The sequence below is a fragment of the Larus michahellis genome, chromosome 2 (assembly GCF_964199755.1).
Source record: "Larus michahellis chromosome 2, bLarMic1.1, whole genome shotgun sequence".
NCBI lineage: Eukaryota > Metazoa > Chordata > Aves > Charadriiformes > Laridae > Larus > Larus michahellis.
The window spans coordinates 55,507,421-55,525,751 of NC_133897.1; the positions used below are offsets into that span (position 1 = coordinate 55,507,421).

The 18,331-nt window shown below is 43.7% G+C and overlaps 1 protein-coding gene across 1 annotated transcript in view; it reads right to left on the minus strand.

Moving 5' to 3' along the window:
- The window catches only part of ITGA9 (integrin subunit alpha 9), a 228,803-nt gene that overhangs the window by 190,581 nt on the left and 19,891 nt on the right, over positions 1 to 18,331 (minus strand). Inside the window, exons 5-10 of the mRNA XM_074575530.1 lie at positions 13,182 to 13,249; positions 9,746 to 9,875; positions 8,599 to 8,684; positions 5,948 to 6,016; positions 2,709 to 2,846; positions 409 to 514 (exon numbers count right to left, since the gene is read on the minus strand). Coding sequence (XP_074431631.1) covers positions 409 to 514; positions 2,709 to 2,846; positions 5,948 to 6,016; positions 8,599 to 8,684; positions 9,746 to 9,875; positions 13,182 to 13,249 — 597 coding nt within the window. The remainder of the gene's footprint in view (positions 1 to 408; positions 515 to 2,708; positions 2,847 to 5,947; positions 6,017 to 8,598; positions 8,685 to 9,745; positions 9,876 to 13,181; positions 13,250 to 18,331) is intronic.

An 18,331-nucleotide genomic window follows, 5' to 3' on the forward strand; every position in this document is an offset into this window, starting at 1 on the left:
GATTATGTCAACAAAACTGGAAAAGCTTGAAGACGTAAAGAAATGGGAAAGAAAAAAGAAGTCAGACATAGGTTTCTGTTTTGTTTGGGGCATGGGTATCTAAAGCTTTTTACAAACCATACAGGGAAGAAGAAAATGCAACAGCATGGAAAGCAAAGCAATGCTAATGAGATTGGGGTGCGAGTTGCATGAACGGGGACTAAACCCACATGAAGGACAATCAGCTACAAAAGGCTTTAGCAGACAAATCCAACACAAGCACATTTATCCTTAGCGCGAGCCCAGGTGCTCGTCAGGGCCAGAGGAACAATGGATGCCACGCGGCACCCAGTGATGCGAGGAGACTGGCAGTGCCACCAGCCCTGCTGGCATTTCCAGGCAAATGGCCCAGGAAGAAATCACACAAACCTGGGAAGCCATCATCATCGATGTCGCCGAGGGTGGCCATGCTCTCTCCGAAGTGTGCATTGTAGGCGCCATCACCATCCAGGACGAGCTGCTCTTCCAGTACTCCCTAGCAAGCAGGCAATTAAACAGGGTCAGGGATCCAGTGTGAGTCCTGGATGACGTGAACCCTCCCCGTGGGAGCTGCCTACGCACTGTGGGAAACAGCTGGGGCAGGGCTGCATTCTGACTCCTGCCCTCAATGCACACAGATCACCTGGGCACTAAAAATCTAATTTCTTTATTATTAATTGTCTTACTACTTATTTGAGGGTTTTAACCATCTTCTGTCTTTTAGTTTTAAGACTAAGAGGGGGAAGAAAAGGAGCATATGAGTGATATAACTAAAATGATAAATTAACTAAATGATAACTCAGTGATTTAACTAAATGCAGTCACAGGGCTTGGTGAGCTCATGAAGGTTTCCAGATGCCTAAAATATAACAGCCCAGAACTTGCTCTGCTGGCAGATTACATCTGAGGAGTGAAATCCTCAGTCCAGGCTTATTCAGCTAAACCCCATCGAGTTAAGGAGAACTCTCCCCTAAGCAAAGAACATTTGGGCAATTGGATTTGAAAACTTTTTAAGTATTGGACAAAAGGATTAAAGCAAAGTCACCAAAAAGCCTTCTGAAATGAAGAATAAGGAAAGGGACTTAACGCAATAAAGAGACAGAGGAACGTTTAGAATAAAGTAGCTTTGTACTCCTATGCCATGAGAAGCCTTATATGGATCTGGTATTTCTTGCCCACCCACTTTCTGGTCAGATTCATAAGCTTTAGTTTCTTGCAGTCTTCCCTCAAGGGGAAAGGAACATTTCCACAAGAAAACAAAATTTAGTTACGCAATCCAACTCTGTACCCACCTCAAGGGTTGTTTTGTTTTGTTTTTGCTTCCTTTGTGAATGAGAGTAAACTGCCCTCTGGAACATGTAATAAAATCTTTTTCTTGGCTGTGGGGAGTTGCTGACTTTAAGAAAATCCCACATAATGAAATTGAAACACAACAAAGAGGAGACAGGCAGGCCTGTATGTGCGACTCATTTCTTTGCAGCCCTCACAGGAAAGGGCAAAATACAAGCGTGTTAAATCTAGCATCACTATGCGTGCTTGTATTATAACGCAGTCTTCTTTCATCCGCTGCAACAACCTCTTAGGCAGTGGTGCTTGCAGAATGAAACACAGTTTAAAAACTCTAAACCCCAAGATAAAACCCACAATCCTGCAAGCCACTGCTCCTGCAAGTAATTCTTGCTGTAGGAGTATAAGAAACTCCTACTAGCTTCTTGACTGTTTTATAAAAGATAAAAACTAACTCATGCATGCTCTCACTGCGAGCAGAACACGTTGCCTATTATCTTCTTGGCTTTCTGGACCCTGTCCTGAGGATGCAGCAGCAACACTGCAATATAAGAAGTGGGACAGCCTGTGGATCAGACTGAAAAAGTAAAGCTCATTTAAAGGAGGAGTGATAACAGAAAATAGAATTACACCAAAGGCAATTCTGAACTCTCCCAAATGCTACCAATAGGACTTGTGGTGAATGTCAAGTCTAACGTAAACAAACTCCATTCACAAACTACTGATGAAGCAAACCAATTTCATTTTAGTCCATAACAACTCCTCCTTTGAGACAGTAGGTTTGGGACCTGAATATTAAATATTTAATAATACGTAAAAAGCTATTATTTTGCTATAAATACAACATAAGAATGATCTTGTTTTGCTGATGCAAGAAAGTTCAGCCTTTTCCAAGACTGTTGTTGGGTCATGTGAAATCCAGCAGTGCCAGCTGATAAACACTTCCCCTAAAGTCTATATGTGGGGCATAATGTAAAGATAACGTGAATTCAAGCTCTGGTTTCTCTTCACAAGGTCTCCTAAATCCCCAGACATTTGTGCTCTAATTTGTATTTTAGTGACCACCCAAAAGACAAAGGAAAATCAGTCAAAGCTGCTGACTCTTACTTGGTTTTGGCATCAAATCCATGTAAAGCCACAAGTACCACCGAGTTTCAACATAAAACCAGAAACTTTCCCAGACCTCCTCGAAAGATTCACAGCTCTGTGATGAATGTGGGCTGGTGTCTGGGAAACCATGATACCAGATGAGCTTTCCGTGACTTTATGCTCTGCTAGAGACATCCAAAGCCCCGTTATTTGAGAAACAGAGTTTCACCATGCAGTGCTGGAAGGATATTAGCGTTACCCTGCCCGGACCCACACCCTCATCCCTTACCAAGTCATCTCCTGTACATACTCACGTTTCCTCTGTTGATATAGACTGTGACTTGACCCTCATCTCTGATCTCAGAAAACATAGGTGCTCCGACCAGCAGGTCTGACAACCCGTCAGAATTCAGATCAACTGCACATAAGGAGGAGCCAAAGTAAGAGCCCATCTGTAACCAAGCCGAGTCACAACAAAGCATTCAGTATCTGCCCACACACAGGAGGAAGTCATTTAGGCGTTCGTGGTTTTTTTGTTTTTAATTTCAAATAATGACTTGCTGCTTTATCACTCACAAGCACTCCTACAGAGAAAGCTTAGGGGATAATTCTGGCAGGAATTAAACACTTTACTGTAACAGTGCATCAGCTTGGATGTTTTACCAACACAAGAAAATTTATACCCTGGGACACGCTTAAGTGAGACGCATAAAGAGCTTTCTTAGACTTGCTTTCACTTGTGAAATGCTTAAAGCCAGGAAAGGATGAAATAAGTTTCCCAAACCAAGACCTGGCCAGTGATTATTCATGCCCAGTGTCAGACTCCCCAAAGAGACCTGAATTTGGGTACCCCAGACCTTCTAGGGATACCTTAAAGAAATAAAGAAAAGAAAAAAGAAAAATAGGCATGGGGTAGGGTATCCATGAAAAGAGGCATCTAAAATTGCCTCTTGAGTGTGGACTGTCTTCCCCTGCTCTATTTGTATCTATTTGTATCAGTCACCTTCATATAGCAGTACTGGTTGTGGGTTTTGATCATAGTCTTTCCTCTCATGTACAGGCAGGTGAGTTGACACAGAAAGAAGACTTTCAATAAAAGCTTTTCAGTTGATAAACAAAAAACCCCAGTCACTTTCTATCCCCCGTTATTACTCCTTGATAAAACTTAATTGCTTAAATTAAAAAAAATAAATAATTAAATTACATAATTTTTGAGGCAAAAAGGCATACTCTTTGAGACCTACTACAAACCATAGCCTCAAAATTAAAAGCAACCTCCAAAGGAAAAATTAAGAGATATCACTTTGTATTTGAAATTGAGAGCTGTTTACCTAGTAGGAAAAATTGAGGTCACAGAAATAGTTATTTAGGTTAAAAATAAAGAATCACACTTCTTGCGCGCTTTTACATTCCTCGTTGCAGATCTCTGACCCACAGCCTTCCACGCCTGACAAGTTGAGATGCATGAGCCAGAGCTACTGGGCATGCCAGGAGATGGGCAGCAGCAACTCGATTCTGTGCAGTCCGTAAGATTTAAAAGCTGCTAAATATATATAGTGGGGTGAGGTAAGGATAGAGTTTCAGTTTGTAATTCAGATTTTTGTGTTTGTGTGGGTTTAAGGTCAGACCTCAAACATCATTTGATTCCAGTTATTTTGTAGCTTAAGTTCCCTTGTGGATTTTTTATTTGTTTATTTTTTTTTAATCCACTAAGGTTTTAAAACAAATTTCTCATGGGTAAGGAGCGAAAGTTATGAAAAGCATTTCACTATGTATTCAGGCAGTTTTCAGGGAAAGGCTATTATTTACTTAACTGCAACATGGTACGTCTGCAGCGTGGGTGAGTTCACAGTGCTGTGAGAAGCTGAAGTTTGTGCACTTAACATTTGTAACAAGGCACTGCATTTTCTTTTTTTTTGTCTGCATTTGATTTCCTAGTTCAGCCTCCAGCAATAAAAAAGGGAAGGAAGAAACTGGCCTGCTTTTAATGTCTGTCTAACAAGAATGTCAGAGCAATGAACTTTCACACCACTGGGAGAGACGCAACATTTTGTGAGAACTTATTTCCAGGCAGTGCTCCTTGCTGAGAACTTCTGGTTATATTTCAATCACGAAACAAAGTAAGGGTGATTTAGGACAGCCTTCTCTTTAAAGTAAAATTCTCATTTGGATTTTAGAGAATTTGTAGAAGACAGATGCTAATGGGGAAGGAGAAGATGACAGCCTAGAAGTACTCAAAGGATGTAAATACTTGATTAGTTAAGTTACATATAAGAATAACACAATTAAACTGGAAAAGGGAAGTTTTTGGCTGAGACCTGGAAACTTCCTGATAGTTCTGTTTATTAGGCCGAGAAGTAGTTCTCCAGGAGCACATCCTTAGGGACATTTAAAAGTCAACAGGGAAAGAAATTAACAGGAAGCAATCAAACACAGGAGATGGCCTAGATGAACTGGGAGGTCTTTTCCTTTCAAGATATCTGCAATTCTGCTAGTGCAGAGAAAGACAAATTTTGGAGAAACCCTAAAATACAAGTCACACCATCCACCTACACATCCTTGCAGTTTTCCCCTATTCCAGGCTTGTTTTTAAAGACTGCAACTGTCTTTTGTTGGGAAAAAAATAACAAAACATGCTAATGCTCCCAACTCGATGATACAGTCAAACACTTCAGATCCTTCTGAGGGTGGCAGTCTTTCTAGAGCCAGATGCCACCAGTAACCTTTTTCTTCTGTATTTCCTCTCCTTTCAGGAAAGCACAGGCAACAGCAGGTAAGGGGTATCGTTTCTTCACTGCATTATTCCCAAATAAGACAGCTTTTTGTTGTTACCTATAGTTAGATATACCACCCACTTCATTTCCCCTGCAACACATCTCCAGCAAGACCCCAGTGAAGAATACAAGCTGTTCCCCACTCAAACACAACTCCATGCATGGGGAGATGGAGCTCACTAGCATTCACTAAATGTTGTGGGGCTGGGGGGTGCACGGTTCAGCTCTAAGACACCAGTCCTAAGATAAAAATGCAGGGCTGACTCATGGTGGAAAGGGGGAAATCATCACCTCTTGAGGCAATGAAGCTGCTCCTCCACAAAACAGCATAACTCTAATATACGCCCTGTCACAGCACAACACAGAAAAACAGATTGAGGCTTTGTGTATTAAACTAAGCTCCAGGCTACCCATATCTCCCAGTAACATCTACTAAGAGGAAATCTCTGTGTCTAGGCTCACCTGGCGCCTCATGTCCCACATCTCAGAAAGCCCTGCTACAGTTGCGTAAGACTAAAAAGAACCACTAGTACAATTTTCAGAAAGACCTTTCAGTTACATGGGCATTGAGCCGACATTGCAGTCATGACTGCTACAGGAGAAAGGGCATACAGCTTGTCTGTACAATAGGTTTAGCTCTTCTGGGAGGACAAGCAGAAACAGAATTTGCTTGACAAGTCATGAAGCAATGGAATGAAAATGATGCTCTGAGATTACTCTGCCATTATTTCCACCTTCTCCACCCCTTAAAAAGAAAACACACCTACATAAAAGCTCACCTTTTTTCCTGAAGCCTGAAAAATCTTTATTAGAGAGCCTGATCGCCTGTCTGTTCTGAAAATATAAACCTGAAAAGTGAAAAAATAAAAAAGTTAACAAATAATAACTATGAAGCACATAATGGTACAGCATTGGTGCTTTCTAAATAATATCTAAATCATGATCATGGCCATGGCTATCGCTAAGATCCAATTTCATGATCACTTTATTGATCAGTCTTCTTTTAAAAGACAAAACACACAGTTCCCTTTTTCCTGATGAATCACAGGCTTCTCATGAGAAATGCTTGAACAGTATCTTGTTGCCTACATATTTGGTGTGCATGTGTGTATGTGCACATGTAAGTATTACTAGTAAAGGAACTTTCCAACTCTCAAACAAGTGGCATCTCGAGCAGGGGAAAAGGCTGCGAAGGCACAACCCTGCTCCCCTTCCCTTATACAGCCTTTCCTTCACAAGGACACATGCCTGCACGTACTGCACTGCAAACTTCACGATGCTTTAGCAAAGGTCAGAGTAGAAATCCCAATCGGACCACCCAAGGCATTTGTGCTCTTTCTGTCTGAAACAATCTGTAAATCAGAAAACTATTAAAGCATAGTCCAGTAATTGCTTGTTTCCACAGGAGAAACTGTTTTTACCAAGAACTCTCGGGGCTAATAGTATTGATGCAAGTTCAGTAACAGATCTTATACCAAAATTCAAGAGACATGGCTTGTAGAAGGAGACTCTCTTCGACAGAAAGGCTGGCTCAGTCAGCATTTGAGACTCCTCCAGCATTTGTCAGGCTCCCTCCTAGCAGGTGCTCACACAGTTTGCAGGACAGAGGACCCCTTACTTCCAAGGCCACGTGGCGGAGCCAAGCACTTGACATAGCTGAATATGTGGCAAGTTATTAATAGGTGGTGAGACAAAGTTCAAAGCTGTTTTCAGCCGAGAACACAGCACAGATTTACTGTGGACAATTGCTCTAGATATAAAGGACTCCCTAGGTTTTGCAGTGGCATGTTTAGCAGCGAGAGCATATTGCCAGGTGTCACAACTCCAAACCCAGTCTTAACTAATGACACTCTTGGCGACTCTGGAGAAATGACTCAGTCTCATTAAGTATTTTGGCTTTACCTTCAGTGAAAAGGGTGTGACAATGCTAATCACTTTCGATCAGGGAAGTGGAAAGGATTAGCTTATTAGAGAGTGTGGAAAGCACACAGGACTGCTCAGCGTAATGTCCTGTACTCAACACTTCTTACCGCCCCTTGGCCATGCATTCCTGCTACCCACATCCCATGCCAAGGGAGAATAACGGGAGCTTTTGCAACTAGAGCAGTAGTTTTTAAACTACAGGGCCAGCTGCCTTCTTATAGGCCTCATGTTAGCAGCTGGGTTTTTTCCCCCTCCTTTTACAGAAATTAAATCTGTTCCACAGAGAAAACAGGTTGAAAGGAAGGTGCATTGAAGCAGCCCTAACAGAGCACCTGGGATAAGGAAATTATGTCTTTCCCATGCACGTGTCCTCTCAGTAGCAACTGCGCTGCTACGATACCCCATATGTCCTACTCACACCAGATCAGGTATACGTACCAAGTTCATCCTCTACTTTTATTACATTTTCCCCACTTGCACTGCTATCCCCTGGGACATGTTTACTATCAAAAATAATATGCCTAAACCAAGGTATAGTGTTCCTGGCAGCGGAGAACAATCACTCCTTATTGTTATGACTCGGCTACAACTCATCTCCCTATAGAGCAAGAGAGCCAGAGGGAGGAAGATGGAAGGGGGCTTCAGGACATCTCTGTCAAGCACATGGTGGCAGCAGGTCCTGAAAAGATTAGATTTTGAAGAAAAAGGGACAAAATCAGATGCTTTACATCCTTTCCCTCTCTCTCCCCACTCCCACTTCTCCACCTTTGGTTCAGAAGTGTATAAGGGTGCTCACCTTCAACCAGCTCCCCCAATACCAGCCGAGTACTCAGCACAGGAACACGAGGCACACCTAACTCACCAGCCATTTCCACCAAGCCATTCACTTGCTTACATCTTTGGGACATTGAACATGTGTATGCCTACAGGAAAATCTTTTTTTATGCTGTTTTCTGTTTTTCTTCTCAAAAGACTATCACCAAGATTTCAAAGTACAGCTGGCAGAAACCCAGATTCCAATCCACTAAACAATGTACTAAGAAGTTTTGAGAGGGACATCAAATCACCTATTAAATGGCTTCTCATTAGAGATGCTACCCTGAAGTAAATACTGAAATACTCAAATGTATGAAGAAAACAAGCAGAAGACAAACTCTCTTTTTCAAGTTTTCTCATTTCCAGGCAAGGTTTAAGCGATACCTATATGCTACAAATCCTAAATAAAAGCAGTGTGAAAGAAATGCTGCCTTTGTCTCATTAAAATAACTATTGTAAGGATTGGGTGGGAGAGAGAGGAAAGTGAGGGGTGAGGGAAGTGAGGCACCAGGAGGGATGGGTCGAGAAAATTTGATGACTTCAAACTACCTCACCTCTTCCCTGCTCAGTGCTCCAAAACTATCCTGTAGGCAAAAACCTCTTGGCTTCTCAGACACATGGGAATTGCATCAGTATCACTTTTTTTGCCCTGTTGCATCCAACTACATTATTTTTTGACAAAAAGCCACACCTTTCCGATGCCTCCATCCTGGGGAGCTCCTCCTACAACGTCCGTGGTAGTCCGCTGAGAGAAATGACCTGCTGTCACCGCATATCCTGAGCAGGAGATGGGGTCGGGTGGGAGAGGAGAGAGGAAATAAATAATAAATAAATAAATAATCATGAAGGGGAAGAACCTGAGAGACAGGTCAGCCAGCTGGATCACACTCATTGGGTTTAACTGCTCCTCCTGGGTTACACATTCAACAGCCACTCTGCTCAGGATGCGCGAATATTCTGCACACAAGCTCACAGAGTTGGGAAGTGACAGTATGCCCTCCAGTACAGCTGAGAGAAGAAAGGTGTGTGTGGAGCTGGGCGAGGGACACACAAAGCAGGTACGGGGAGCAGTTCGGTAACTGCGAGCCAGAAAGGGATCCGATAAAACAGGAACGGGCATGAACAAACAGAGCAAAGAGACCACATTGTCACAGGGAAAGTATCACATCAGAGAGCAACAGCCCTACATTGACCAGACTGAAGTGTCCTCTTTTGGCTAAAATCGCTGCCCAGGAAGGCTTGGAAAATTACGTGCCTTTTTGGTCAGCGGGGGGGAGAGCGGAGGACAGTAGGCAAAGAGGTCAGAGAAGTTAATGGCTTAAAAAGATCTTTGTTTAGGCAGGAAGAAAAATGGGAGGATAGATCAAAGAAAGAAGGAGTGTATTTGAAAGAAGGAGATCAAAGATTCAGTCTTATTTGATATATTAAAATGATATATAATAACTAAAGAAGAGTAGAGTGCTTTCCTTCTAAGGCTGTCTTGTATTTGCCTTGCTCTTCTGCTGTAAATTATGAGGCTCTTGTCTACATGGTAAACACTATAATTCAGGTCTATCAGTGGCAAAACCTATTTATGTCCTTAAAAATGTATATATGCACTCCTAATTCAGCTATTGCCAAGCAGCATGTTTCAAGTGGTATTTTTATAAAGACTAAAGGTTAAGGGGAAAAAGAGAGGTCAGTGCAAGTCTTTAGTCACTACTGACTGTTTGAAATGCCTTTTAGGTCTCAACAGTCTTAGGATTAGGTGGAAGCCTTTAAATTTTTATAGCATCAAAGCCTTGAAATACGTTGTTGGACAAATCCGTTCTCACAGTGAGCTCCAGAGAGCCGCTTACCAAGATACGTGTACCGCCTGGCTATCACAGCATCATCGTTCAGCTTGTAATATGTGTTGTCAGTGAGATTCAGTACTTTGACAGTTCCTGTCCAATAATAAGATCCCGGTGCCCCCATGATGACCAGCTCCTACAACAGGAAAAACAGAAGGGTGTGGGGGAAAGGATGGGGAAAAAAATAAATAACAATCAAAACTGGAAAAAAATTCATCCTTTACACAGTACTAGCGAAGGGAGAGGATACTAACTTAAAATACCAATTATCAGCCCATCTATAACAATCTCCTTTCTGTGTGCGTGTAGAGGATATCCTTCTTCCCAAACATGGAGGTCACTGCACACACCCTAGAGACACACAGTCTTTCCTTTTATGGCCCACTTCTACTCAGCCTTTCTGCTGCTTCACTAAAAGACCCTCCTCAGTCTTACTAACCATCAAACTTACCCCTGCTAACACCGTCCTCCCCAAAATCTCTCTCCACCTGCTGTCTTTCCTAAACATCTTCCAGAAGACCTGACGACCTCCACCAAGTGACAGAAGTGCCCCAGCCCACCCAGACCCACTATTCAGCTACACACTGTGCCTCAATGCTGGCTGACATGCTATACCAACCAACCATGACAGATAGAGCACAGGGAATTTTGATTTTAGAAATATGAAGCTAAAGAGCTGCCCTGCACTCAACAAGAAGCACAGTGTGCATTATGTCATGGTTGGAACATTTTGCCTTGCTCGCTCTGTCCTCAGGTACAATCTGCCCTTCAAGAGACAACCTGGCTATAGTTCATTATAGACCCACAGCATGATTCACGATTTTAAAAGACTAGATATCAGGCAAAGTTTGATCCAGCATCCAAAGGTAGATGCTCATGGATAATGCTTTTGAATCAAAATCAAAGGTACAGTCACATGAAAGAGAGATTGCAAAGAGGTTGCCCCAAAGCGTCCAGCATCCTGGCAGGGAAACCTTAGTCCTGGATGTGGTTTTAAATATCTCCAGCAAGGGACCAAATTAAGCCAGGGAAGTATTAAGCCTAGGTAAGTTCCCCATCCCTGGAGGAGACACGAGGACAGCTGCTTTGCCTCACATCTCCATTCAGTGCAAAGCCATGGGTGAACTCCATTCTTATGGGAAAACGCTCCCACGCTTGGGACCCCTTTGGGTGACCAGTTCCGGTCAGGGGGAGACACTAAACAAGGGATTTTCCTAATAAGACTACAGGGTCAGGACTGCAAACCCAACCAAAGAGAAGGACGTGCTTGGCAACAGCTTTTTTCCTTGGGAGGAGCCGTGCCCTTGAGGTCAAGGGATCATTTACCAGCAGGAACGACTACCATCAGCAGCGCTGAATATATGGTAGGGTCTTGCCTGTTTGACCCAAAAAGCCATTTATCTGCGTTTCCTGCTCAGTGAGCTGCCATCAGGCTGAAGCAATGAAAGTTCAAAGATATCTTTTGAACTAGGGTAGCAAAGGAGGATTTAAAGCATGGGAACAGAAACAGACTGGAGAGAGCAGACAAGCCAGGAAACAGCTGCTGCTGGCTGAACTTCCAGTTATCAGACAGTGCCACTGTAGCAACATCACCTGCCATCCCAGTTTACTCGGAAATCACCTTCTGCCGTTTCAGAGAGGACACCTTTATTCTGCCTATATCAGCCTGGACAATAAATTCTGCAGACCAGTGCATACATAATTAGGATTAAGTATATACCTGACATGACAGTAACAAGGAGCCTGACACTGAAATAGCTTTTTTTTTTCCCCTTAAAAAACAACAACAACAACAAAAAACCACCACAAAACCAAACAACCCCACCCACCCACCCCACAGGAAAAAAAAAAAAACACCTAACCCTGAAACATTACAAAAAACCATCAATACATACATAAAGTAACAAATTGATCTTTGACATAATTTAAACATGGCTGATAGACTTCTGTCCAGGAAAGAATATCGTCTGGTATTCAGAACAGCTCCGGAGCATACATTTTACCATGCTGTTTTTCCTCCATCTTTTTGAAATAAAGAACTAAAGCAGAACTAAAAAAAGTGTGGTTAACTGATGGATGTATATGTATGTGTATCTACCTTTATATATTCATATAGATGCATATAAACAAAGCCATTCAGGGAGGACTGTTTTACATGATCACTTTAAGTACAGAGTTAATGTTAGACACAGAGATATCTCTATGCAAGTTTTGGGATGTACACAATAAAAACATTCCCTAAGGACGTTTCTCAGAGTCAGTTCATTCATTCATAGAATCTTCATGGTTGGAAAGGACCTTTGAGATCATCGAGTCCAACCAAACAAGCTACAATCTCTGCCACTAGAGCATGCCGTGAAATGCCATATCTAGACATTTCTTAAACACCTCTAGGGATGGTGACCCAACCACCTCCCTGGGCAGGCTGTTCCAGTGCCTGACCACTCTTTCAGTAAAGTCATTCTTCCTAATATCTAATCTAAACCTCCCCTGCCGCAACTTCAGACCATTTCCTCTGGTCCTGTCATTATTCACTTGGGAGAAAAGGCCAATACCCACCTCTCTACAGCATCCTTTCAGGTAGTTGTAGAGGGCAATGAGGTCTCCCCTCAGCCTCCTCTTCTTCAAGCTAAACATGCCCAGCTCCCTCAGCCTCTCCTCATATGACCTGGTCTCCAGACCCCTCACCAGCCTGGTAGCTCTCCTCTGGACATGCTCCAGCACTTCTATGTCCCTCTTGCACAGCGAGGCCCAGAACTGAGCACAGTACTCGAGGTGAGGCCTCACCAGTGCTGAGTACAGAGGCACGATCACTTCCCTGCTCCTGCTGGCTATGCTATTCCTGATACAAGCCAGAATGCTGTTGGCCTTCTTGGCCACCTGGGCACACTGCTGCCTCATGTTAAACTGGCCGTCCACCAGCACCCCCAGGTCCTTCTCTGCTGGGCAGCTTTCCAGCCACTCTTCCCCAAGCCTTTAGCATTGCTTGGGGTTGTTGTGACCACAATGCAGGACCCGGCACTTGGCCTTATTAAATCTCATACAATTGGCCTTGGCCTATCGATCCAGCCTGTCCAGGTCCCTCTGTAGAGCCTTCCTACCCTCAAGCAGATCAACACTCCCACCTAGTTTGGTGTCATCTGCAAACTTACTGAGGGTGCATTCAATCCCCTCATCCAGATCATTGATAAAGATATTAAACAAAACAAATTCTTGTCCACAGCCCTTGCACATACACCTACATACAAACCACTGGGCAGCCGTTGTGCAAGATGCAGGCGCCTGGGAGGCAGATGAGGCAGGAGGCTGTTTGCTGGCAGGAAGGGACCACAGTCAGTGCTCAGCCTGCTGTCCAAGCAGTGCTCAGAGCCCCCTTCCTGGGTCACGCAGCAGGAGAACCTTTCACCAACCCCATCCCTTCCATGGATTCGTCCCTGCTCACCTCGGTGAAGAAGCCTGCAATCCCCGCCTGGCATGAACCGTGCTCCTCCCCATACTTCTTCTTGTACTCTGGATGTGAGAAGGGAAGAAAACAAACCATGGTCATCCCTGGCATGGCACACACTCTCACCATATAGCCTGGTAATTGTGATTATTTTTTATTTTTATTTTTTTAAGTAAGCACCATTAACTCATCGCTAAATGACAAAAAAATTTAATGAAATCAATGAGCAAATTGCCTCTTTGGAACCAAGCAAGTTCCTTTTGAGTTGCATTTCATCTTACTGAAGAACAAAAGGAATTAATTTTAAACCGCTGCCGTCTCACAGAATTTTTTCAAAACATTGTGTGTGTGGTATGTGTATATATATACAAACACACACACCATTCCCCCTTTATATATTATATATAGCCTCTTCCTAACATCATAAAGATGCTCAGATTTTAAGGAATTTGCTGAGGTCACACCGGTTGCACAGGGAGAGGTTTAATTGGAGAGACCACGCCGGACAGTGACTTGATCCACAAATTACAGTTCAAATGCCTAACGCCCTTGGACAAGGCAGGGTCCTGCCAAAGCAGATGTGTGTCCCAGCAGACCAGAAGGGCCAGAAGTACCCTTGGGTTTCCTAGTGGGAATGCATGACAACAATTCCACTGAGAAATGAAGCCCACATTTGCTCATGGCTATTCAGAAAGGCTCTAAATCGCTAGCTCTCCACATATACTCTCTCACAGAGCCAGGCACTCCTTGCCTGGGAAAAAAATATTTGTTTATTGATATGAACATTTTTTTATTCAGAGAACCAAGGAGATCAAATTTCTCCCTCTGGCTTTTCCTGAAAAATAATGTCCTAAAGGCCCCACCTTTGCTACGGCTGGATTCCCACCCTTGCATAGAATAAAATCCAGCAAGTTCCACATCCGTCCCATTCGGATGCTTTCACTTCCAGCCAAGGTTTTCCCTTTACAGGATGTACCGAAGCATGAACAGACCTTACCTCTTCCTAATTTTGCACTTGACCTACTGTAATTTGGAACAAAATGCCGCTAGCCAGCATAGCCCTGGAGGTCTGGAAAACTTGGCAGGAGGCTTTTATAATGCCAAAGCTCAAGGCTTTAGAGAATGCCTTCTAAAATCCCACTTTGCAGGATTATTTTTTTTTTTTTTTTTTTTTGGTAGAGGGCTAGAGGAACTCAGGCCAATGCTCAGGCAGCCCAAGCGAGCACCGTGCCCTGCCTGAAAAGCCACCCCAGGGGCCGCACAGCCACGGCCGACCCGGCCTGCCCACCACGAGACACAGCGCCCACTGTCCCTTTAGGCACTAGAGGCCGCGGTCCCTGCTAGATCTTAATTACCAGGCCAGGGCACAGCTTCTTAAAAGACAAATGAGTCCCTCACCTGGGACAAGATGTGACAGGATTTCTTACGTATGTATTTGTTTCGAGAGCAGGCCTCAATGGCCCTCTGCGTCAGGCCCACAACCAACCGCTGCAAGCGGGCCGCTGCTGACAATTTGACGGATTAAAAATGCTGTATTTCCCTATGAAATTGTATTACACTTGGCTCACGGTTTCTTTAAGTGTCTCCTTCAAAAAGCACACGGCTCAATTTGCTTTAAAATAAAAGAAGAAGATTGCCATAACATATTTAACTTGCACAGCGAAAGATTTAGGTCAAGCAAATGACAACATAAGGGCAGGGGATGCCTCAGGATGGGACAGGAGGCAAACAAAACTTGTTTCTTATTTTGGATTTCCAAAATTCTCCTCTTTTTTTTTTTTTTTTTTTTTTAAATATAAGCAGGCTTTCCAGAACTTTTTTCACAGTTCAGCAGCATGTCACAAAGCCTCAAACACAATGGTGGCTTCCCAAGTAGACTTGAGTGAGGCCTGAATGTCCTCCAAACTGTTGCCCCATGAAATGCCAGCTGCCTGAGAGGCCCCATCCACGCATGCCTGCGGGTGCCCGTGATCCAGCTCGCATCCAGCTGTCCCCTCAACTCAGCTGCAGAGAAAAACCAAGGGCATGCAAAACCCTAGGTGGACAGCAGAAGGAATGGGGTTCTTCAGCCTGGAGAAGAGAAGGCTCCAGGGAGACCCTATAGCAGCCTTCCAGTACCTAAAGGGGGCCTACAGGAAAGATGGGGAGGGACTCTTTATCAGGGAGTGTAGTGACGGGAAGAGGAGTAATGGTTTTAAACTAAAAGAAGCTACATTTAGATAAGATAATAGGAAGAAATTCTTTACTGTGAGGGTGGTGAGGCACTAGAACAGGTTGCCCAGGGAAGCTGTGGATGCCCCATCCCTGGAAGTGTTCAAGCCCAGGCTGGATGAGGCTTTGAGCAGCCTGGTCTAGTGGGAGGTGTCCTTGCCCACTGCAGGGGAGGTGGAATGACATGATCTTTAAGGTCCCTTCCAACCCATTCTATGATAACATAATTTTGCCTACCTAAAACCAAAACAAACAAACAAACAAACAAAAAAAGACACACCAAATTCAGATCAGGGAGTACCTTGAAACAAAAGCCCAAACATCAGAGGACACAACACAGCTGATTTTCATCAGCAATATACATATTAGAAAACGAACAGAAACACATAGATTGTTTTCATTGTCAAGCAATGAATAATCAATTATTCTTTAAACGAACAAAATGATTATTAACTGCAATGCATAAGGAATGGGAGAGATGTTGTGTGTAGCTGAGAAAAATGGAGTTGGTAGATCCACTGAAGCACATATTTTCGCAGACACCCTTCATGTTTTTCTGTGATGTTCAGTGTTTTTTAAATCACTTACATTGTCAATACTGTCTGCTCGAACTAATGGCCCTACATTTCACCTAAATAACTAGTTACATTGTGGTTGTAACAGTGGATAGATGGGATTGCAGCATTTCAATTAAATTAAGAGCTGGGATATAACCTGTGCTTCTGTGAACTAAGGAAAAGACATTAAAACATTTTGACAGATAAATACCTGACACTGCTTCTCAGAAAAGAAAAAAAAAAAAAAAAGAGCTTACAGAAGCAGAATAAATGGATTCATTACAGTTATGTGTCATGACATACAGCAATGACGCAAAGCAATGACTGTCCTTCCTCCCTACAGGTATCAAGACTCCATTTTATCATTATGCGTTATGACCACATGATACACGCCAATTAACCTCTTTTCTTAAAACCTCTGAGAGAGAAAACAGCTTTAATGACATTTTGCAAGAGGAAATGGAAGCATAAAGGCCCAAACACCTCAGATAGATACTGAGGCTATTTGATTGTTTAAACCTCCACTGACACCGAGCAGAGATCAGCACCATGTTTTGGAGGGATCCAGAGAGAGGTAGTCCTCCCCAGGGAGCCAGCAGCCCAGCCCAGGACACTGAGCTCCTGGTCTCCAGCATAACCCTCCTCATCAGCCCACCGAATTCCCACCTGCATGCGGTTCCCCCCTCCCTCCCCACAAGCCAGCTGGGTCTCCTTCCACCCATGCGCCCACGCTCACAGCCCAGAGCAGCCCCCCACATCCTGGATTGTCACATCCCAGCCCCAGAAACTTCTGCCTCCTCCCTAGAGCCAGTCTGCCTCTCCCAAGCAGCGGATATGCCCAAAAGGCATGAAAGCCAAGATTGCTTCTACCTCCCTTTCACTTTGGTGCATGGCAGTGACACCTGTCACTCGTATGACACTGCCATCCGTCCATTCACCCATCCATGCAGTGAAAAGCTCAAACAGCAGGAAACTGTGCAGTTACTGTGTGAGCTCACAGCTTTTGCACACCTGAACAGCAACATTTGCATGAGGTTTAGATATAGTATACAGCAGATTCAATAGTTTCTGCATAGCTCCAGGCAGTAACTGCTGTCATGAACAGATCCTTTGTTTTTACACTTCTTTATTGTTCTTTCTCATCTGCCCGCAGACTGCTGTGCGCCCCCAATTACATAGACCGCAAGCCACTAAACTAACTGCTGTGGCAACAGCTGATAGCAACGCAGTAAGATGAGGCTGAGCCTGGAAGAGATGGCTGCCTCTGAGACTTTGAAGATGTGCCATGAATAAATAAAGAGAAGAAGATGGTAGGGGTCTGTAGCCATGATGATCTCAGGTTATAAGAGAAGCAGGGCTGAGGAAGAAGTAATTGGATAAAACAATATACAAACAAATAGGATAAGCTTTGACGATTCTGAAGGCAAACGCTCCTCAACTTCTTCTCCGAGAAAACCTCTCAAAGTCTCTAAGCAGACTTCAATGCCATAACATACCATAAGCTTCACAGTGCAATAAAGTCCTGTATCTACCATTTTCACAGATGGAAGCAAAGTGGACAGTTACAGTAAACTATCATTTGCACTGGAAGCCTCTTCCTTCCTATCTGACAGTGTTTCACTACACTAGGAAGAAACAGTAGCAATTTTTCTGACCTAGCATTGTGGTATTGGGTTTGCACCACAAAGCAGGGATGTTTTGATGGCTCCCAGAAAACCAAGTGTGGTCTGGACCCTGTGGGAAAAATTGCTTATCCCTTTGGAGGTGAGGCAAGTGAGCATGTGCCCATCCCCTTATTTACTAACCCACGGGTCCATCAGTCTTGCCCAACTCCACCACCAGCTCCTACCACAGAGAACTAGGAAACCATCCCAGCTCTCCCCATCAGCTGGGCTGCTTCTCACAGTAGATGTGGCCACCCTTTTTCTTTGCAAACTGAATGCATTGGGGCAGGAGGGAATGAGGAGGCAGCTTTCTTTTTTTGGAAGGCCATTAAAACTACGGGAAAAATAAACAAGTGAAAGCACTGCCTGGAAGACCATGGCTCCATACGCCAGCTATACCACAAAGGACATCCAGCTCATATAAACCAGATTAGTTCCTACTCAGAAAGATTGCATTTAACTATTAGGCTTGCTGCTGTTCTCATTAGCTCCCAATCGCTTCCAGACTTCTGTCAGCCCTTTCAGGGAAGCCGGACAAGAATAAGACGGATTGAGACTACTATGTTGTTGCACCACTACCATCCAGTCAGGAAATTTCCATTTCCTCCTTTGTCTTTAATTATTAAGCCTGCTTTATGTGGAGAGAAAACATACCATATGCATTAAGTACATCTGTCCCAAGGTCAGACTCCTCTCCCTTTCTGGCACAAGACTT